The following is a 22708-nucleotide window of genomic DNA, read 5'->3' as shown; positions in this document are numbered from 1 at the left end:
AATATCAATCTGGTGCTCTAAATCACTGAGGAATGATACGCTAAAGATCCTAATTCATCCAGACGGAATAGCTCTTGTTGAAAGGATGAAGCTGCTCAGTCTGTGTATTTAAACTTCCCTGCATGTGTAACACACTGCCCGTGCTGGGAGGTGTGTGCAGAGCAGCGCCGGAGCCGGAGCTGCTTTCCCTCGCTGGAGAACACGTGCAGGTCCCCACAGCAGCATCTCGCGGCGCTTGGCGGGCACGTAGGCTTGCAGGGATGCACATACTCGGTATTTTTAAACATTTGCAATTGCATAATACTTTAATGAATTCATTTATTCCTTTGTAGCACGACACAGAATGTTGGAGGGAGACTGTGCATACATTAGTGGTGCAGAAAGATGCTCAGCTCCAGGGAGGCCCCTGACGATCAGGCTGACAAGCCTGAACCCTTTGGTGCGTGTCCCTCAAGGACACTGGTTGTCCCATAGGACAGGCCAAGCCTGGCTGCACACAGGGCTCTGTCAGATAAGATAACCCCTTCTTTGGAAGCCATAGAAATCTTCATTTTCTCAAAGGAGGTAGTGCCCAGGGCTACAAGATGCTGCCAGACCTGAGGTCATAGAATCCTAGACTGGTTTGGGTTGGAAGGGACCTTAAAGCTCCTCCAGCTCCAACCCCTGCCACGGGCAGGGACCCCTTCCACTGGAGCAGTTTGCTCCAAGCCCCTGTGTCCAACCTGGCCTTGAGCACTGCCAGGGATGGGGCAGTCACAGCTTCTCTGGCCACCCTGTGCCAGTGCTGCCATGCTGCTGGGGATGCAGCCCAGCCCACGGGGGGGACCCTAGCAAGGGAAGTGTGAGAGCAGAGAACCCATAGAAGCGGAACGCAGCAAGTAATTATTTCATGGTCAACTATGGTTTAAGCAGGACTCACATCATTATGTCAGGTTTAACAGCAATTAAGCCGTATCTGATGGCATAAAGGTATAACCTCTAGTTACCTTAAATGATTATAATACTAATCCCCACACCTCTAGGAGAGGATTTGATCTGTAAATATAGGACCACCTTTGTATAGTGAGCTCAGAAGCTACCTGGCCTTTCGGGTTAAGGTGGGTTGTCTCAGTGTGGCAGATGTTTGGGAATTCTTAATGGAAATGCGAAGAGAAATAACTGCAGCTAGAGGCATCCATCAAACCCTCTGTGCTTCCTGGAGTTGTCTTTTCTCAGAAGCTAATATCCATGAATTTGGTTATTAGAGTCATAATGTTATAATTATTTCATTTAATACTCTAATTATCCCTTGGGATTAATCCTGACCAGAACAGCAACGGCTGTGAGGCTGGAAGGCATGTTCCAAGAGATTTTTGCTTTATGAATGTTAATTTGAGTTAACAAGTGTGATAGCTGGAGGAAAAGAAACCAACGAGCATGAGGACTCCTCGCTCCTGAGCGAGCGTGAGGTCTTTTCCTGCCCTTTTTTCCTAGGAACTGAGCCAGTGAGCCAGACTTTCCACTGGTCTGGATCCTGATCCTTCAGTGTAGCGCTGGAAAACCTGGATCTATGGGTGGAGTTTGTTCAGGATGCACGGTGGGATGGGGGTGAGGTGGGAAGGGCTCTGGACAGAACTGTGCCCGAGTCCTTTGACAAGGGATGCAGGGACAGGCCAAGGGGAATGGCTTTAACCTTCCAGAGGGGAGATTGAGATGAGCTCTTAGGCACCTGTGAGGGTGCTGAGGTGCTGGCACAGGGTGCCCAAAGATGGGGGAAGCAGTAAAATGATACCAGGATGTGAGCAGGTAACTGATCTGCCGCTGGGAGAGTGCTTGTTCAAAGCCATCCTTACCTACCCACTGGCACAGGGAGGAGGGGGTGGCCAGGGTCTGCTTTGGTTATAATGCAAGTTCCTGGTGATAGACAAATTACCCAGATTTACTAAAGAGAATAAACCACCTGCGAACACAAACCCACTTCTCCTTTAAACAAAGGAGCCTCGGCAGTGTCTGACTTGCAGGGGTTTGCAAATGCTGCTCTTGAGATGCTCCTTCAGGTGCTCTCAAACGTAAGTCGGTCTCTCTAGAGCAAGGTACTCAGGTGATGCAGGGATGGAGCTGGCTCTCTAACAGCTGCCTCATTTTAGGTACTGATATGTAAAAGATTGAGCCAAATGTGGCAAAGCCTCCTATACAGCCTGGAGTGAAACAGAGCTCAGGCAGAACCTCCTGAGGGTGTCTCAGGATGGCTGAGGGCAAACAGGGAATTGCCCGGGGCTGTATTATAGGCAGGAAAATTAATGTTACCTGGTTTCTTCCCTACTAGTCCTTAGCCCACATATTTGCTCCCGATTTAGCTCACTTTGTAGTAACTCCACAGCTTCTGGATGTGCTGCCTTTGCCCTGTTATCTGCACTAAACCTGTTTGCTGGCATGCAGCACATGGGAGCACCTCGAGCTACCAGGGCAGAACAGGTAGGCAGTGGGCACACATGCAGCAGCAGCAGGAGGGGATGGAGGAGCCTCAGGAGCACAGCAGTGCCCAGCACCCCAACAGGAGCCACCCCACAGGGTGCTGGTGCACTGATTTAGCGCCTGAGCTCAGTCTCCTCCTCCAGGGTAAGCCCCATTCACAGAGCAGCGAAGGTTGGTAGAGCCAAGTCCCTTTTCCATGTCTCTAGCTGCCAATTCCTCATTTCCAGTGCAACAGCCTGCCCTTAATCCAGCAGTTAGGGGCTTGTTGGAGGAAATAATGCAGCAATGCTCTTAGCGGGAGTCTCAAAGAGACAGGAGGAAATGAATGTGAGAATGGGGTGTGTACAAGCCCCTGTCACTGCCCATCCTTGAAGGGCTGGTATTAACACCTGGTCAAGAGCAAGATCTTTCTCTATAGATAGTTATAAAAAGCATCCAGGATGATATTGAAGAGCATGGAAATAGTGTGATTAATAGGATGTCTCCTTGAAACAGTTCTGAAGCGTGTGAAGTGTTACTTTTACTGCAGTGCACTTTTCCGTCGCAAAGTGAAAATCAAAGTGCAGAACAACACCAAACGCAGAGAGCCTTCCTACACGGAATAATGAGGCCATAAAACCAAACAATAAAGTTAAATAATTTACCATAAATATCTAAAGCTCTGAGATGATTCTCTACATTAACTGCCTATGTTTCAAACGATCTTTGCATTCACCATGTCACAGATGGCAACATCAGACAAGAGAGTCCTTGACAAAATCTCGCTGTAATTATTCTTTCCACAGCTGCAGTTATTTTAATGCCTTTTCAGTTAAGCTGAAAGAGACGCACACATTTTATAAATAAGGGCTTTTAACCAGTCTGACAATGAAGCGTTTGAAACGTAGTGTGTGGAAAAAAATAAAAGCCAACCCCAAAACTTTGCCTGCATCTCGAAACCCGGGAGAGCAGCAGGCTCGGAGCAGGGACACAACTGCTCTTGCCACAGCAATGCTTAGCAATTAAAGCTAAAATGATGCTGATTGGAATGGCCTCAGCTAGCTGCTCCCGGTGACTCCGGGAGCTGCTCAGACTGTCTGACAATCGGTCTTATTTTGGCTTTTGGCTCCCTGCTCGGAAGAGCCCTTTCTCCATTGAGGAATTGCCCCTTGAGGGCAGACGGGAGCTCTGGGACTGGCTGCCAGGAGGAAAATACAGCTTGGATGAGGTCAAGGTTAAACGCTGCTCAAGAGCGAAGTCTTCAGCTGCAGACAAGTTTGGTTGGCTCCTCTTATTTGTTTGGGGCTTCCCCAAAGTGCTTTAGATTGGATGTCCTTCTCCCTAATGAACACCATGGAACATGCCTCTCCTATCCCTAGCTGATCCTGGGGAACTGTGCACTGCGTTTGCAGAGCCTGGGTTGAGGCTGCCCAAGTAGCAAGGATGAAGTGCGCCAGCAGAGGCTGTGTCCCTGGCTGTCCTCAGACCCAGTTGCTCAGCCAGATGGTTCAAGTATCCTGACTGGAGGAGCTTTAAGCTCCCTCCAACACAAACCATCCAGGGATTATCAGCACAGTGGAAAACTGGTTTGGTTTAGCTCCTGGTCAGGAGAAGCCAGGCTGGGTGTGAAATTGTTGTCTATGTTGACTCAAAGCATGGGAAGAGATTCCTGCTCCTGCCTGTCTGTATCTGGGAGCATCAATGACAGCAGTGCAGAAACTCCTGTGAATGCAAGGATTCCTTTTTACAAGATGCTGAGAAATTCCTGTAACTGTTGGGTTTTGGGGGTTCTTGCTGCTTGGCAGGGATTGGAGCTGGATGAGCTTTAAGGTCCCTTCCTACCCAAACCATGCTGTATTCAAACCATTCTATGATTCCACTCAGAGACCCCCCCAAAATATTTAGGCTCCTAAATAAAGGCAGGCTCTTTTCCAAGTGATCCTGGGCCTTGTGACTTTGATCTGCTCAGAGCAGTCAGGGAGTCTGTGATATACCTAAGGACACAGCGAGGCTCTCCTGATGGCAGTGAAAACCTGAGCTGAAGCACCAAAACTGTGGTTCCTGCAGGAGTTGTGCAGTGCATGGCAGGACTGTGTGACCTTCACTCCTGCTTCTAAATCTCTTGCAAGCCCTCAAAACACCTCTCCCCTAAATCTGTGTGCTCTGGACCCTGAATAAGTGGTGGTATTCTTTTAAAGCTCTGAACACTCAAGGGCTCTTGTGAAAAACAAAAGGAGCTGAATCCTCTCTAAGGGAAGTTCTCCCTGCTCCCAGCAAGTTGCAGCTGCTTTTCCTTCCCTCCCTTTAAGCGGGCTCTTAGTTTAAAAGGAACGTGTGGAAACGCAACTCAAACGATGGTGGCTGCACTGGGAGGATATTTCCCCATTTAAACCAGATAAAGAAAAAGGAAAGAATGGGAGATTGGTGGGAGGCCTTTCAAAGCGTGATCCCAGCAAGCTTTGGCGCACAAAGAAGACATCGTGGTCTCCGATGCTTGCAGACTAGGGAAGCCTGATTAATGAAGGTTATTGTCGGGGAGGCCTGGCTTTTATGCTTGACACTGAAAGGCACCAACCCTCAAAGTATTCAGCATTCTACAATAACAGATTGTGTGCAGTTAGCCTCAGAAAACAAATGTGCTCGCTCTTATGTAAGATTATAGAGCATCCATCACCGCCTGGCATTAAGTACCACATCACACCATGTATGTAATTAGCAATACATGAACTCAAAACATCATTTTAAACAAGTTGGGACAACAAAGAAACTATAAAGGGAGGTTTGTGCTTCCCTTTCACTTTGAAGTGTCTTTCCTAACTGAGGTCCCTGGAGAAGAGGCTTCTCCAGCCCCATGGAGCTGTGCTGCCCTTGGTTGAAGCATCACCTCCTGTGTCCACCTACCTGGGATGTGACTGCATCAGTCACTGCTCCCAGTACCAGCACACTTCCCTGCCAAAACCTGTGCTCATTCTCTTACTAGATTCAGACTGCAAATGAAATACAACTGTCGGGCTGAAATGGGGAAAATAGGATTTTTTATGTGGAACAGTGTGCATGGTGTTAATGGGCTGCTCATAAACCATGGCTCGCCTCGAAATCCTCCACAAAATCCACATCACAGATCCCTCTGTACTTTATCTGCCTACAAAAGGAAAGAAGGGCATCAGTTCTCTGTAGGAGAAATGACACCACAGTTATAAATCCATCTGGATTGCTCTGAGCTGCTGCACCAGGTGGCATCGGGGACCTGGGGTACAGAGGGATCCTGGTGCTCCCATTAGAGCTGCTATAGGAACCTGTTTGTGCCCACTGTCTCCTCCCTTACCCCAGGGTAACTCCTCTGTCCCCCAGAGCCAGAGCATGCTTCCCAGGGAATGCAGCACCATTGCTTCTCTCTTGCATCCTGCCCACCATTTACAAAACAGGAACAGTATCATCCTGAAGTATTCTGCCTGAGGCTGCCCTGGGTCTTTGTCAGAGCTGGATCTGACCTGAGGCTCCTGCAATGCCAATCTCTTACCCTGCCTTTTTGCTCGCGCTGTACCCTCGTCACAGCCACGCAATTAAGAGCTATATTTAAGCACTTGAATAAACAAACTGCATCCTCGAAACAGTCAGACCTGCCTCGTGGGGTCCCCGTCCTCCTCAGCTTTGAGTCTCAGGCTGATAATTGAAAACAAAACCCCCACTTACACAAATTAGCATCGCGTCAGGCTGTGGAGCCAGCACAAAGCTATTGTCACTTCCTATTTCAAATAGGCTTGAATTCAAGGGGCTTGGATTATTATTTTTATTTGAAGGGAGGCAGAGAGAAGTCACTTGGCTGGATGGGAAGCAGCTGTCTCCACATGGATGTCCTGAGGGCTCTTCCTAATGCAGCCTGCCCGTGAAAGCCTGGCACAGGACAGGGTAATAATACAGGCATGTCACTGTGTGCCAGCTTTATGATTCCCAACTAGCTGAAGAGGCCAGGGCAGAGCTGTTCAGACACCCGGCAGGGAGGCAGCAACACAGGATTCCCAAGGCTCCCATAAACATCACTCAATACTGGGGCCTTGGTGCACATCCCAGGATTGCTCCTTAGCACCAGGACTCGTGCCCAAAAGAATCCACAGAGCTGGTGGTGTTTCCTGCAGGGGAATGGCCTGCTGCTGTTTCCCATGGTAGTGATGAAGCCAAAGCTGCTGTTAGGGGCCGCTGCCCCTGAGGGGGTATCCCTGTCACTGGAGAGCTCTGGCACCCCAGAGCTCGACCTCTCCTGCCGCATTGAAGCCATACTATGCAGGGACAGAGCTGCTGCCAAGGTGAGCACCCTGATGGGCAGTGTCCCCCCATCCTGCCTCTTCCCAGCCCCAAAGGACAGCCCTGATGAGGAATCGGCCCTGGCGACAGGCGCGTCTGCTCTGGGATGCATTTGGCATCGACTGATGCTCAGAATCCTTGATCGTATGGATCTGGCTGGGGAGCCAAATGATCAGGAGCTTATTATAGCCTCCTTTTAATTAAGTGTCTCAAATAGGGCTTTAATTGGGATGTAATAGCACACACTATTGTACGTTAGTTAAATACCAAGGGATTATTAAGAGTATGTTTTAAAGGCTTTACAGTCCCATATTGAGTAAACAGTTGTTAAATTTCAATAAATAACTTTTTAAATCTACATTAAATAAGCAGTTAAGCATATTTAGGATCCTCTTCTTTCCCCAGAATTACTCCAGTCAGAGTCCCTGGTTGTAATCTCAGTATTTCACTAGTTTAATAGGGTTGTGCCTCCTCGAATCTATTTGCTCTGCCTCAAAGACTCTGCCTCCGTACTGCAATCTCGGCTATTTACATCCAATTGTCACAGCCTTGAAAACCCTCCCCACTGCCACAGCCCAGAGGGGCAGGGAATGCTCCGTAGCCCTATTTTACATGTAGAGAATTAAGGCACACAAGAGCAAAGTGGTTTGTTCAAAGCCACGCAGGGAGCTTGTAACGGATCAGAGCAGGAGCCAAGGAAAGATCAAAACCTGCTTTTCTAAAAATAAGGCTTTGAAAATGTGTGAAGGAAACGCAGCTCTAACAAATCACTGTAGGAGGATCAAAAACGCAATTAGTCATGTGCTGCTTCTGTCCCTGACGTTGGGAATGACCATACAAACGTCCCATGACCCCCAGGATCTAATCTCATGACTGTTTCCATCCATTTGGGAGTAGCAGAGCAGGGTAAAAGGCTCCAGGAGGAACAAGAGCAGACGGATGGAAAGGTTCGATCCCTGGCAGGCAGCTCTCACCTATGTTGCTCCAAGAAGGTCTTCCCAAGATGGTACATCAGGAGCAAGATGTGTAATCACCCTGAGCCCACGGCAGTGAGTAATCAGGACTCACTTAACCTCACAGTGAATGACTGGTGTATCCCGAGGGGTAACTGGGTGAACCGGAGCTGTTCTGCAGCCAGCACCCACAGCCCCACCTGCTCGGGGCTTGCTGGAGACGGGAGAGTCCCTAAAATCTTGCCTCAGTTTCCACCTTCTCATTGGAGCTGCCCAGAGCTCCACACTCCTCCTCCTGTAAAGGAACCTGAATTGGACTGTTCCTTTCTAAAGTCACTTCCACGACTCTGCGCTGCCGAGCAGGTAACACGGATGAAGAAGCCAAGAAACCAGGAATCTTCAACCAGGTGCACTGTACAATTAATGAGAAGCTACACAAGAACATAAATAATCCATGCTCCCCATTAGGGGTAGTTAGCACCATTAAAGCAATGCAGAGAAAAACCTGCCCAGGCACCACCAACCCTTCTCCCTTTGACATCCATCACTACCATGTAGATTTGTCAACAGAAATCAAAGGAGGGTTAACCCTTCAACACCCAGGCTTTTTAGGACCAATTATTGTTACTATAAATCAAAAGCAATGGCTTAACTGGTTACAAAAATGCATATATTAAACCCCAAAATGAAATAGCATGGTCATGAGGGAAAAATCACTGGCTCCCCAATGGGTTCCCAAGTAATTTGCTAGCAATAAAAATGCAAAAACACATTGTGGTGCGTAATGATCATAAATAATCCTTGGACAAGAATTCTTTCCAGGACTCACAAGTCCACTCCCTTAATGGCAAGTTTTATTACCCTGGTTTCTGTGTGTTCTCTTGCAAAATGCTGCTGTCATAACAATTTACGAATTACAGTCCTGTTGGCATGAACTTCCATAATTCATATGGAAATAGGTTTCCTACACACACGCTCGCAAAGAGGCGTGTAACCACATAGAATGACCTTAATAATGCAGTCAGAAAGCACAGCCCAGCCACCTGGACCAGCGCTAAGTGGTGACCAGGTTGGGGGAGAAGCCCCTACACAAACTCATCTGAGCAGGGTCAGGTTGTTTGGCGCAGTCACTGCCATGTGCTCGGTGCTGTCACCTCCCAGGATCTTTAGGAAACAAGGAACATCTTGAACATTTTGTTTCCAAGCACTGGCAAGAAGTGAAAATCCCAACCAGCTGCTGAGGGAGCCTGCGAATGCAGCTCTTCCTTAAAATAGGAGCGAGTACAGCTTGTTCAGGATTGAAGGAGTATTCATTCCTCCCCTCCTTTTTGAGGCCAGAGGATGAAGAGCAGAGCTCAGCATCCGAAATGAAGGTAGAAGGGAGGGAGCTGCAATGCAGGAGGGCTGAGGGTGTTATTTAGGCAAGACTAAGTGGCAGGTCACATCCGTCGAGTTAAATCCTGCACAAGGGGTTCTCCTGTGGTTGAGTCGTTGCTTCACTGCAAGTGTATGGGGGGGGATTCTGGGGTCAGAGAGGGATGCAGAAAGCGAGTGAAAGTTAATTAGGACAGAACTGCCTCCAAACCCCCTACAACTAAATGTGGATTTGTCATGTAAAGATGAGGATATGCAAATCAGGCCGGGTTCACAGATTAGCATGCTGTTGTTTCCCCTCTAATTGAAGAAAATGGATCCAGCAGCTGAAATTGCCACACTTAGCATCTAAAGTTCCCTGGCAGACAAGAAAACACTTCGTGTTTGTCCTCAAATAACTAACACCGGATTCATGTGTAAGCAAATTAAGTAAATATGGCTAGAACTCTCTCTTTTCTGATCAGTTTATGAATAGCAAACACATGTACAAAGTCTTGTCTATTGAAACACACCTCGCATTGAAGTTGGCTACTAGGAACAGAGGACTGCTTAAATTTGACACTTACTTAGAGCTTTAAACTTAAATGAGGTTGATAATCTGGGCAGAGACAAACTCTACATGGTAAATAGTGCTCCTGGCTTCATCTAAGATCTTGCAGCACACTCTTTGGATAACCCTTTCCCTGTAGTGTAGGGGAATAGGAAGAGAAACTAAAGAGCCTATTTCCATTCAGGTGTTATGAGCCAAGCCCGGGCATCATCCTGAAGCTAAACGTCCAAGGGCTCATTCTGAATTTCTTCTAAGTAAAGACGACAAAACCTGATTTTGGAGAAATAAAAATTGGTAGGTATAAAAGTGCATAAAATGAGGAAGAAAATGGTTTTCTTTCCCTATAAAGGAAGAACAGATCTTTAAGATTTTATAGACCAGAAACTTAAACCAAGATCTTCCTTTTTACAGGTCCCTGCTTCAGTTTTAAAGGGTAATAGCGTTACTGCAAAAGGAGGTGCAGCACTGCAGTGAGCTCCAGGGAGGATACTGATGCTCAGAATAGGTGTCCAGAAGAGAGGGACAAGGGTCTGGAGGATTTTCTTGTGCTTTTTCTTCTCCCATCCTCTCATCCCAGCACTGTTCTGCCAAAAAGGTTTTAAACCTGTGTGTTTAAAGGCTTTAAAAGCTGCCATTCCTGCTGATGGGACACAAGGATGGAACATCAGCCTGCTTCCATGCCTTGGGAACTCCACTGGGCTCTGCTGTGTCTCCAGATCTTCACCTCCAGTTACCTTCTGATGAGCTGGTTCAGACCAGCAAGATCCTGTCTCTGTGGCAGACAGTTAAAACTGAAAGGGATTAAAGGGAAACCTTTCCCTGCATCAGAACGTCCTGACCGTGTGGAGACAGCACAACAATCAATCCTTCACCACCCTCACAATTCTCTCACAAACCAGATTGGATTTGGCATGAAGCACAGGGAAACAGTGACCTCTGTATGAAACTCATCTTGACCTCAGGAAGAGGTCTCCAGTTTGTCCATTTTGTCTCCAGTTTTTCCATTTTGTCTCCAGTTCTGCTGCTACTTAACAAATCCTGAATTCTGCATATTCAATCTGAGCAGATTCATTGCTTGATTTAGGAAACAACAGCAGCAAGATGCTGGGAAGTTTTTCTCTTCATATGGACACTGTTTGTTTTCCCAGACCTGTTCTTGAGGCAGTTTTCTGCCCAGCTCAAACTGAGCCCACTCAGGAGACAAACAGCCAAACCCTGGGGAGACTGAAGCCAGGCTTTTCTTCCTCACCTCTATCTATACAGATCATCTCTCTGTCTTCTTCATCTATCTATAAGCTTCGATTCCTCTTACTTCCTCCCATGGTTAATTTTCTAGATCAACTCTTTCCTAACTCACAGAGGACAACCAAGTCTCAATGCCCAAGTCATAATATCCAAGACTGGTTTGGGTTGGAAGGGACCTTAAAGCTCATCCAGTTCCAACCCCCTGCCACAGGCAGGGACACCTTCCATTAGACTAGGTTGCTTCAAGCCCTGTCCAGCCTGGCCTTGGGCACTTCCATCATCCCTCTCCAGGGATGAAGCCACCTCCGCTGAGGACGAGCAGTGCACCAGGGCACAGATCCCAGGTTAAGATTAACAACAGTTTAAGCAGCCCATAACACAAAGCAGAGCCAGAGACCAGGACAAAAGTGTCCCGAGGCATGATTTGCAGCGCCTGTCTTCTTCCTCTCGTAAATAGGAGACACTGTGGGATGATTATCCACCCAGATTTATCTCTGCAGCTCTGTGTGTATCCTTCTGTGCTTAGAAATGTCTCGCTGCCCTTTGCATTATTGCATTGCCCTTTACATTCATACCACATAAACCTCTCAAGTACCGTAAAACTTACAAGGTGTAATATAATGTCGGGGGTTTCTTTTACACACCATAAACAAAAGTCACTGAAAAAGGAGCACAGAAAGGGAGACGTTATTTGGCCTGTCAACAACACAGGAGGAAAACCAAATATACAAGTACCCATACGTACACTCTTAGACACCTAAAATCCCAAACTGGATTGATTATCTGGCATTGATAGATTGCTTTAACGTATTACATAGATAAGGAAATTGATTATTCAATAAATCACTGTCTGCACTAAGAATCCAGTGTTTAAAAAGAAAGAGAAAATATTATCCATCTATCTCATACAGGCAAAGAAAAAGCTTCTACCTTTAAGGTTAATCACGATGCACCTTTCGCATCACATCCAATGAAAGAACGAGCTCTCGGAGTTCTGCAGTGCTAAATGGATGGTTTTCCTTCCCAAAGCTCGCTAGGAATGACCCTTGCTTGTGAGGCTGCTCCGGGTGTTCCTGTGGAGGTGACTGGAGCACCCGGAGCTGCCACCCAGGAATCCCCAACTGATAACCAGAGGGGATGGAACACCCCAGTGGTGACCCACCACAGCAGGGGGGAGCTGCAGGGGAGAGGGGTGCCAGCATAGAGGATGCAGTGTGACTGCAGCCTGCCCTGTACAGGGCTTGGGACCGGGGAGCATCACTGTCAGCTTACAGAGGGGAGAAGCCCTGCACTGAGAGCAGAGGGAACATCACAAGAATAGGAGTAAAAAAGGAGAACAAAGGGAAATCCAAATGAAAAATGGAGTGTCTGGGATTTGGAGAAAACATCCACCTCTGTGCCCCCCTGGGGATGTGGCCAGCAGGTTTGCTGGTTTGTCTCATGGTTCTTTCTCAGTAGTGACTTTACTTCTGCTTCCTAAAGGAAGGCACAGGAGCTGGGTAAGTCAGAGGCTTTTAAAAAACTCAGGCAAAGCATGTCATTGAAATGCCTTATAGCAGTATTAATAAGAACAGCAGAAGCTAAGCTAACAGACATGCCTTAGCAAGAAAATACCTAATGCATGGATGCTTCCTCTAGGGAAAAGCGTTTGAAATTGCCTGTGATAAACTTCCTGTAACAGGAGTCTGCAGGAAAGAATACAAGTATTCCTGCAAGTTATGACAATGATCCTGCCAGGCTGGGTCTGTTCTACAAGTCGCCAGGTCACATTCTGGTGCCATAATGTTCCCATTGTGAGTCTCGATGCAGAAAACAGAACAACTGCTCCAAGTCATGTGTTGGCAGTGATTGAAAACTGCTGCAAGATGTTTGCATCCTACAGGTGTGACACTGCCCCAGAGAGCCAATACAGGAATTCTCTGGACATTCCCATATTTTGGGAAAAGCCCAAGAGGTACAAGGCAAGGATGGCAATGAGGGAGTAGGTGATACTATGCTCTTTAAGGATGGTTTGTCTTTCCTTCTCCAGCACAGTGGACCCAGACCCAAACAGCAGCAGCCCTGTGATGCTGTCAGAACTCTTTGCATGTATATAAAAATGCAAATCGTTATAGAAACCCTTAGGAGATGGTCTTGATCTGCTCTAATTTTTGCTAGGAAATATATACCGGCCACCTTTTTGCAGAATATGAGAGATTAATAATTCATCTTCAGTGAGGCGTGAATCAGAGATGCAGACTGAGCAGCACCTGTTTGCTTTAAATAAAACCTGTATTTATATTATGTGGCAGTGAAAACAGGCATCTTTCCTTTCAAACTCCATAGCAATAGACACACACATCATTCTTCACCCACAACTTCAAGTCCAGCTTCCCAGCAGAGCGAGTCCCTTTTGGCAGCCCCGTTTTAGCAGCATCCTATCCAGAGCTGCCAGGGCAGTGCAGTGCGTGCAGCTCCGCTGGGTCTGTCCATATGGGAAAACCCCTTCTCTTGCTATAGCCACTTGCTCCATTCAGGACAAACCCCTCCCTGTTTCTAACATACAACCTCTGCTGCAGGCAGGGAAGGATTCCCGCTGCCCAAGTGCCCAGGCAGGCGCTGTGTCTCACAGGGGGTGGGATTTCAAGCTCCTGCTGTGGCTTCCTTCTGAGTGCTTTGATTTCCCTGCAGAAGTAACCAACAAGTCTAACACTTCGGTCCCAATAGGCAGCCGCAACTCAGCTAAATTTGTAGGTGACACCAGATTTTATTTACTGTTTCATCCCGGGAGATAAGGAAGAGATGACAGCCATCTATTCATTAAAGTAGAGGAAAGCCGCCCACCGCTCACACTGGTTCTCACCATAGACTTCCACAGCTTTAATCAGATTTGGATTGTGCAGACCCAGCTCTGTTATTTTAAGAACGGCTTCTGTTCCTATTCACCTGGGTACTGGGGAGTTCAAAGAGCTGCCCTGCTCACCTCTAAGCCCCTAATCGGAACAAAGGACATGTTGTAGCAATCAAATGTCATTACTGCCTAATGAGTATCCAGTGGCCTATGTAAGAGCAGTCGATGGATTCTTCCCATTCCTTACTGGCTATAGGAACCACTGCTATAAGCTAAGCTGCTGCAGTGGCACTAATGAACACACCTGAAGCCCCTGTTTGCAGATGTCAAGTATGGAAAGCTAATTAAAATCAATCAGGCTCAAAAGCCTTTGTAATGGGCTTAGTGCCGGTACGTGGGTATCCAGATGCCCCTCAGTGGGGATCCCTAAGGGATGGACAACCTGCGAGGCCCAAATTCAAGAGTTCTTCAGAACAGTTCTGTGGTTGTGTTTTATTCCTTTGATACTGGATGGTTTATTTGTCTGCTTAAAACCTCTCCTGACCAAGGATGTGTTTCTGACTCAGACTAATCCAAGGGGCAAATACTCTTTAGCTTGGTTTACTCTTTAGGCTTAGTGTGACTTGAGCAAAAGGCCAGGCTGTACTTCAAAGAAGAAAATGCAGCCTGGAGGCTTTCTCTGCAAGGGAGGGAATTTTTGGGGTGTCAGTTCCCAGCAGGGCTGAGCCAATGCAAGCTGAAGGAGCCCCTTCCCACTGCCTGCACTGTGGGATTGCCTGGGCAGGATGGCTCCATTGCTTCCTGCTGTGTGATACCCAAGTGAACCATCTCACACCAAGGAGCTGCTAAAATGTATTGTGGCATCTTTGAGCTGCCTGGGAGAGCCTTTGCCTGCAAATCCAAAGCCACAGACAAGAGTAAATGGGAGTGAAAACCAGAGCCCCTTTCCCAAATTCTCCTATGCCCAGATCTTTAGTTTATGACTGTTGTGCAGCACCCTGTGCTTCACTAGAGTGACTGCTCAAGGGAGCAGCTCCTGTGCAGTCTCTGTTCCTGATGCCAGACCGTGCAGTTTCCCCCTTTAGGGGACCTTAATCAAGAAGCCAGACATCTTGTATTTCCCTTTTCCTCCTCTCTTCCTTTTGCTCTATTAGCATCATGGCAGATTTATTCCACTACTCCCACAGCATCCTCTTCATCTCTGTATTTTAAACTCTGTGATCACCAAGGGAACCCTCTTTCCCAGTGCTGGTGCTTCATACCTGAGGCTACACAGCACATTCCTCTTCCCTGCTCCTCTTGTCCAGCTTTCCCACACCTCTCTGCCTTCCTCCTTTCCTGCATCCCCAGCGAGACGGGTTTGTGTTGTTGGAGTATTTGCCAGCAGTGCACAGTGACAGAAAACAGCCTCGTATAGTGAAATAATTGGTGGGGTTTCTACATGAGACACGGTGGAGAAAAACTCTCCTGGGTGATTTAAAGTGCAAGGCCTGGTGCTGCTGAGCACACCGGTAACACTCAGCGTGGTGAGGGTCTCATAGGGCAAACTGGGACATGAAGCAATAATGTCAGAGGAAGGTGTGGGGTGGCAGGAGGTGAGAGCACAAGGGGTTAACAGTGACAAAGAGAAGGCAGTGAACTGAGCCTTCCACCTGCTTGAAGAGCTCTTGCTTTTGGTAAGGACCTGAATCTATTTTAGGCTTTATTATTTGTGATAAATACCAGCACATTATGCCTGGGTTTAACTGGCCATGAGCAGCAGTAATGCACGAAGCCCCATCACATCTGCATCCCATCAGCCCAAAGTGAGACAATCACTGCCTGACAGAACTAGTTGTGTCTCTGAGGGACACAGCACTCCTCATTTCACATCATGCCCTTTGGCAGCATTGCCACAGCACAGTTTTTATCCTCAAGTTCAGCCCTCAGCTCCTTTCCAATATTTGCCTCCTCTCACCCATTGAGTTCTGATGCTTTCAACTCATTATCTGCCTTACCCAGAGACTTCGCCAGCCTCTCTTCTAAGTATGCAAAGGGAAAAGAAGAAGTCTAGACAGCACCACATCAAAACTCTAGCCAAAATGTGGGAAGGGAGATTGCACAGCGTAACCGGTGGAGAAACACAGTACATTGGATTATGAGGCTTAATGCTTGCTACAAACACACTGTGCAGTGTCGGGTTTGATTTGATATTGTGCCTCAATGAGAGGCTCCAGCATCGTAGCTGTTCTGGCAGCTCGGATGCTTAGAAATTAGGGATGATTGCTAATAGGAAAAAGCAGCGTTCAGGGCTGGAGGGAGGAAGGTGGCGGGGAAGAGCCGGGCATGGCGAGGCGCAGTGCCCTCTGCTGATGCTCTACAGCTGCGGGCATCACACCGGCAGCAGGCGAGAGGGAGGAAACCTGCGTTTCGTGTAGGATTGCTAAGTTAGTGATGCTGCTGACCTGTACAAAAGGAGCATTTCGTTTACCAGGACAGGAGACACTCGGCTTTGCTGGAGGTTGAATCACTTTTAGCGTTGTTCTGTGCCTGACAGAGGCATGAAGGCTTTAAAGAAACCTGCTCATGATATCAACCTCTGTTCAATTCCATCAATAAAACCATCCAGAGATGGAGGAATTAAGTTTCAGGTGGGGGCAGTGCTGATTTGCAGCTGCTGGTGATGGAGCCAGGAGCAGAATTGCAGCACAAGCAGTGCCCAGTGCAGGGCAGGGTGACTACATCCACACAGAGGCTACACCGGCTCCTTTCCCACTCAAATTCAGCATCCATCTACCACATCCCAGCCCTGTCCCTGTGCTGGTGCAGCCCAGCACTAAGCAGGTCTGTTTATTTTGGCTGGACTCCTGCCCTATGATGAATGAGAGTCTATTTTTCTTCTCTAGTTTGTGGTTTGATCTGAATTTCCTGTATGGAGTTCCCAAGAGGATGCCAAGATCAAATAATTAGACTATTCTGTGATAAAGAGTTAACATTGTTATTCAAATGTATTCAGAATGAATTTGCCACCAAACAATTTACACTGCCGCCCTTCTATCCCACTGAAATTACTGGAATACGTTATCTGGCACACAGAGCATCTCATGACCTGAAATAACTTTATCAGCCATTAAATGCTGGAGCAACGGGTGCATGGAATGCACACAGAAATGCAGGAGAAGCCACAAAGGCAATAGAGTGATTTAAAAGCAGGAGAAACCAAACCAAATGAAAAAACAGGGTTTTGCTTGTAGCAGTGAATGTGCAGAAACCAGAATCCTGAAGCTACCCATCAGTGGACTTGACCCCAGGAGATCTGGGGACTGGATCCATATTCAGACACCCATGGGAGATGCTGGTGGGTTCACACCCTCAGCACACAGGCTCCATCTGAGCCTGCTCCTGATGCTCAGCAGGGTGCCCAAGGAAACCCAGTTCTGCTTTCTGTGTGCTTACACCCAAACCGGGAGCACACAGCCAGCAGTTGGGATTCCCTCAGGGAATATTCCTGGAGCCTGCGGGCTCTTCTCAGGGGCCGTCAGGCTGCTCCTCTGCAGTGGTTTGCTTCTGGGATGGGAAATGTCTCAATCTCACTTCAGTTTCTGCCTGCTCCTACCCCTTTAGGTTCCATTGCCTGTCGGCCACAAGGAAGAATTCCTCAGTGCTTTGCCCTGGGTGACAGCCAGGCCTTGGGCTCTGCCACTGCACCCACACACCTATCAATGCCCTTGTGGTCCAGCACATTACCATGAGGAAACAGGGTAAAAAGGTGAATCTTGGCCAGTTTTCTGGGTGAGAAAAGCAGCTCTGTCCCCCTCAGACTCCATCCAACGATGGACCCTGGCTGCAGAGCCAGGCCTGGCCATCCGGCCACCCCTTCCCAACGAACACCGGCCAAACGGAGCATTGAGCATCAGCCACTGGAGCTGCCTCCCGGAGGCTCTGTTTCCTGCAGCCATGCACCCGGAGCCCTGCAGCTCCCAGCCCTGTGGGCACTGCTGCCTTGTTCAGCCTCGGCAAACCTGCTTTTCCCTTTGTATTGTTACAAAGAAAACTTCATTTGCAAAGTGGGGGAAGGTGGTTTCAAACTCCAGGTCCAAACAGACACAGCAAGAGCCAGAAAAGCCAATCACAGAGGAAGAGAATTATTAGAATTTGTTTTCTATATATTTATATACAATAATCAATGCCATTTTCCCCTACACAGGCTCCAGTTTGTCTGTTCTGTGTTACTTGCAAATCACACAATCGATGCCCTAACCCCTCCTCTACACAAACACAGCTTAGAAAGAGACTACAAGCAATAAAACCCCATAAATTCCTCCACGGAGGACTGTTTGTTTAAAAGCTTAACTGGAGCCTCATCCTGCTTCCAGTGACTTCAGTGACGGGAGAATGGGACCTTCAACGTGCTCGAGGTGTAATTATTGCCACAAACCTCAGTGGGAATGTAACCCTAGTTGAAAGAAGGCAGAACAAAAGCAAAGGACCCAGAGGTGGAGGTGAGTCCTTTGAAAATGCAGACAGCAGAATGCAACCCCTCCCGTGCTCAGCACGCTCCTCCTGCAGGGGAAGGACAGGGTTTGGGGGTGACCCAAGTGCTGGGGACCCTGCCTGTCAGCAGAGGGGTGGCAGAGGCAATGGCAGGCACTTGCTGCTCCCCTCACTGAGTGGCCATGGGGAGCATCATCAGTGGGGCTGTGAGGTTTTGGTGTCACCTCCTGAGCAGCACTACAAACCCACCGCTAATCACCAAATGCAAGTGCTGCAGTCGGATTGACGGCTCCCACGGGCTGGGCTGGGCTTTACAATTACTTATTAATCTCAAAGTGTTGGCATCAGTCTGAGCTGCACAGGCTAACGCATCATCCATCAAAATAATCACTCTGAGGAGTCTTGGGTGATGCTCCAGCAGAGCCCGGTGCTTGGAACTGGGCTGCCCTGGAATGCCGGTCCTGCTGGCTCCACTGGTTCCAGTCATCCAGCAATGCTTTGGTAGGGCTGGTGCCATCAGGCTTGACAAAATGGCATCAAGCTCTCGTCTGTCACTTTGAAGGGGTGCTACTACTGCTTTTTAACCTAAGAGCAAGGTTAGAGGAATAGGCTTGGTAGCTTGATCACCTGCACTCACTGCTCTTACTATATGAGGGGTATGATATTGCTGCTCGGTGCAGCACTTAATAACAGGTACAATGTCACTGATCTCCCCTGCAGTGAGGGCTGGCAGGCTCACAACCTGCCTCCCTCACAGCGGTGTAAGCATGGAGCAGCTCTACTCACACTGCTCCAGCGGTCTGTGTGCCTACCAGGGTACCTCGGAGCTGAACTGAGCATTGGGGTGTGCTGCAGATCAGAACCGTGTTTTCTGGTACAGCTATTGAAGAGATTCCATAAGAACTGGCCATAGAATAAGCTTCAGATACAAACTCCTGCTTCCTAAAAAATCCATCAATGAGGCACAGATTTTCCTTGTAGGTTTATATGTATAGACTGTGTTTAGATGCGTGGATTAACTATTTATATTTTACTGGGAGAGAAAGAGTGCTTTGAGCTTTTCCTTCCCTTTCTCAGGTACTTCTCCCTGTATTTATTTTAACACAGGAAAACGAGAGAGCTTTGCTAAGTCCACCTGTTTTCTCTCTGGTTTGATTTTCAGTCCTAAACCAACACTTACTCAAGTGTTCTCTACTTCTTGGCATAACCTAATGTTAAAAGAATGACTTGAAAGCCAGGGCAGCTTTGCACAAATTAAAGCAGAGGGGAAAAGCTGCAATTTTCCGGTGGGCTGAAAAAGAGGTCAGAATTATGCCAGTTTTAAGGGAGAGCGAAGGTAAACACGGATCTCCCTGCAGCCCCTTCAAAGCCTTTCGCTCATCTTTAGGTTTCTTATTTTACTGGTGAAGAAAAAGGCTAAAAGCGGTGCTGAACGGGGGGCAATTCCAGGGCTTTCAATAGCACGGAGCCGAAGCCGCTCCTGCATTCATTCCGGCGGCGCTGGTAGAGGCGGTGCAGAGCGGAGCTCCCGCGGCGGCATCGCTGCCTCTGCCCCTGCCTCTGCCTGCGTGCACCAGCCCCTGCCCTGCTCCTGCCGTGGCTCTGAGCTGAGCCGGGGAGCGCTGGGTGAAGGGAGCAGAGCTGCAGCAAAGCCAAGGGGCTCGGTGGGGATGGCGGCGGTGCCCGCACTGAAAGCTGCTCTCTTTGTGCAATTGCTTTAAGCCATGCCTAGAAAATCCATTTTCTGGACAACTGAGGCACCTGGGCTTGAGACTAACCACCTCCATAGAGCCACGGGGGTACTCCTGGGCCTCAGCATCCCCCGTGGCCACACTGGTACCCACCGGGATCTCAGCACCCACCCGCACTAGCGGCTTCAGCCCGTACCCCTGCCAGCATCAGCTTGTGCAGCAGCAGCCCCTCGCACGCCTCCTCCAGAGCATCAGCCTGGCAGCACACCGGCTCCAGCCACCAGAACCAGGCCTGCTGCTGCCAAGCTGAAAGCAGTACAAGCTGCAAGCCCAGCGCCCAAGCTGTGACCGAGCACCCTGGTCTCAACGGGGATCGGTGCCCTGGGACCCACTGGGAAGAGAAACGCTGTGGGGGTCTCTGTGGTGATGATAGACTGGGGGGCTCTGCCGCGGCACAATTGGATGCCTCCTCCCTGCTCTTGTGCTGGCACTGGTGTGCCAGCAATGGGAGCTTTCCTGGGAGTGGGTTTCTGTCACACGAACCATTTCCAGCTGGTCCAGGCTGCGGCTGAGCTGACCAAGCAGCCTATCTCTCATAAAAGTTGAGCAGCCCCAGGCCCCAGGCCCCAGAGGCAGGTCCATCAACCGTTTCCACCAGCAGTCCTGGCACTGCGACACGCACAGGACCTGCCTGGAGCACCTCTTTCACACCAGTCCAGGTGCTCACCCCGCAGGAATCAAGCCCTTGTCCATGAGACTTTCTGGGCCATGCAGTCACTCAAAACCATTCTGGAGGTGACAGTGTTTCACTTCAGAAAGCGGCTGTCCCCCAGGACTTAGCATTTGGCTGTTACTGGTTTTCACATTGCTGCTGTGCAGTTGCACTGGGATAAATAAGACCCATTTTTTCCACTTTAAAATATTCACCAGTCTATTCAGTTTGCACTAGTTTCTCTGGGTTAGAATTTGGTCCCTAAAAGGACAGCTAACCCTGTCCTTGTCATTTTCCCTGGGCAGACAGCAAATCCCTTGCAATGTGTGCCGATGGCAAAGGACATGGGATGTAACAGAAAATCAGTGCCGTTCCTTACATGACATGCTGAAAACAAGAATCTCGTTTAATTAGGAAAAAGGCTGATCGAGGGCTCCTTCCCGAGCTGTTCTCTGTGCAATTACTTTATGTAACATTATTAAAGATTAATTTTCCCCAGAACCTCAGCAGTTTAACAAAACACGCCTGGCCCTCAGCAGCCGCTGCGGCACAGGCAGCCCGCCTCCATCCTCCAGGCCCCCCAAGCTATCAGCTCCCTGTGCTGGGCACATCTGGCCCTGGGTCAGAACACCTCTGCACTGCATTCCTATTGCAGTAAGCACAACACCTCTCCTTGCAGTGGCACAGCACCCCTCCTTGTGCTGGCATAGCACCTCTCCTTGCATAGGGCACCGCAGCCTTCCTCCTCGGGCTCAACATTCCCCCACTCTGGGGCTCAGCATCCCCCTGCACCAGGGACTCAGTATCCCCTTTCTTCGGGGCTCAGCATCTCCCTTCTCCAGGGCTAAGCATTCCCCCACTCCAGGGGCTCAGCATCCCCCTTCTCCAGGGGCTCAGCATCCTCCTCCTCCAGGGACTAAGAATCTCCCCGCTCTGGGGGCTCAGCATCACCCATTTCCAGGGGCTCAGCACACACCCTCTCCGGAGGAGAGCATCCCCCTTCTCCAGGCGCACAGCATCCCCCCTCTCCGGGTTCATCGTCCCCTCCCTGTTCGCGCGGTGCCCAGCACCCCGGTCACTCCGTGCGATCATCCACCCTGGGCTCCTGCATCCCCGTGCCCGGGACGCGGCCCCTCGCCTCTCCGCGCCCGCGGGCAGCGCATCCCCCGCCCCGTCCCTGAGCCCTGAACTTCGCCCCGACGCGGGGAGAGGCGGCCTTACCTATCCGGATGACATGCGGCATCCCGTGCGAGCCCTGGCCACAGAGGCCGCCGACCAGGAGCGCTGCCCAGTATTCCCAGAGCACGCCGCGGAGAACCGGCCAGAGATGGGGCATCGTTGGGGAGGGCGCGGGCCGGCGCGGCCCTACGGCCCCAGGGGCAGCGGGGGAGCGGGCGGCTGCTGCCCGGGGCTCAGGCGGAGCGACCGATCGGCGCCGAGCCCGGACCGCTCATGGCACATCTTAGTGCGGCCGCGACGGCCCGTCCCGCGGCAGCCGCTCCGAGCCTTGCCTCTCCGTGCCGTTCCGTGCCGTTCCGTTCCCTTCCACTCCGAGCCGAGCCGAGCCGTGCCGGTACCGGTGCCGGTCGGGCGGCACCTGCGGAGCCGGGGCTGCCGGTGCGCCCGAGGAGCGGCTCTGTCCCCTCCTACCACTGATGCGCGCGGCTCTCGCAAAGCCCCGGAGTGGAGCGTGCACACACACACCCTGACACACACTGACACACACTGACACACACCCTGACACACACCCTGACACACACTGACACACACTGACACGCACACTGACACACACCCTGACACACACTGAGACACACACTGACACACACTGACACGCACTGACACACACTGACACGCACCCTGACACACGCACACTGACACACACCCTGACACACACTGACACACACTGACACGCACTGACACACACACACCGACACGCACCCCGGCACCGATGTACCGGTGCCCGCCCGCTCCCCCGGGGAGAGGGCAGGAGGCTGCCGGGGCCCGCGGGCTGGGGGGACACCGGGGGAGCGGCAGCTCCGGGGTCCCTCTGTGCCGCGGATCCCTGGGTGTCCGGGGTCCCCTATGGCCCCCGTGGTTGGCGTCGGGCGAGGCGGGGCAGCATCGCTCGGGCCGGGCCCGGCTATT

General features: G+C 49.9%; 1 protein-coding gene across 1 annotated transcript in view; it reads right to left on the bottom strand.

Annotated features, from left to right (window-relative positions):
• Positions 1 to 22284, bottom strand: part of GRIK3 (glutamate ionotropic receptor kainate type subunit 3) — a 101506-nt gene extending 79222 nt beyond the window's left edge. Inside the window, exon 1 of the mRNA XM_061360769.1 lies at positions 21785 to 22284. Coding sequence (XP_061216753.1) covers positions 21785 to 21899 — 115 coding nt within the window. The 5' untranslated portion in view covers positions 21900 to 22284. The remainder of the gene's footprint in view (positions 1 to 21784) is intronic.
• Positions 22285 to 22708: the final 424 nt, after the last annotated feature.

The sequence above is a fragment of the Neopsephotus bourkii genome, unplaced genomic scaffold, assembly GCF_033783945.1.
Source record: "Neopsephotus bourkii isolate Nb327-2 ecotype Australia unplaced genomic scaffold, CSIRO-AGI_Nbou_v1 NB_1036, whole genome shotgun sequence".
NCBI classification, from domain to species: domain Eukaryota; kingdom Metazoa; phylum Chordata; class Aves; order Psittaciformes; family Psittacidae; genus Neopsephotus; species Neopsephotus bourkii.
This window is presented reverse-complemented; position numbering and strand designations above follow the sequence as displayed.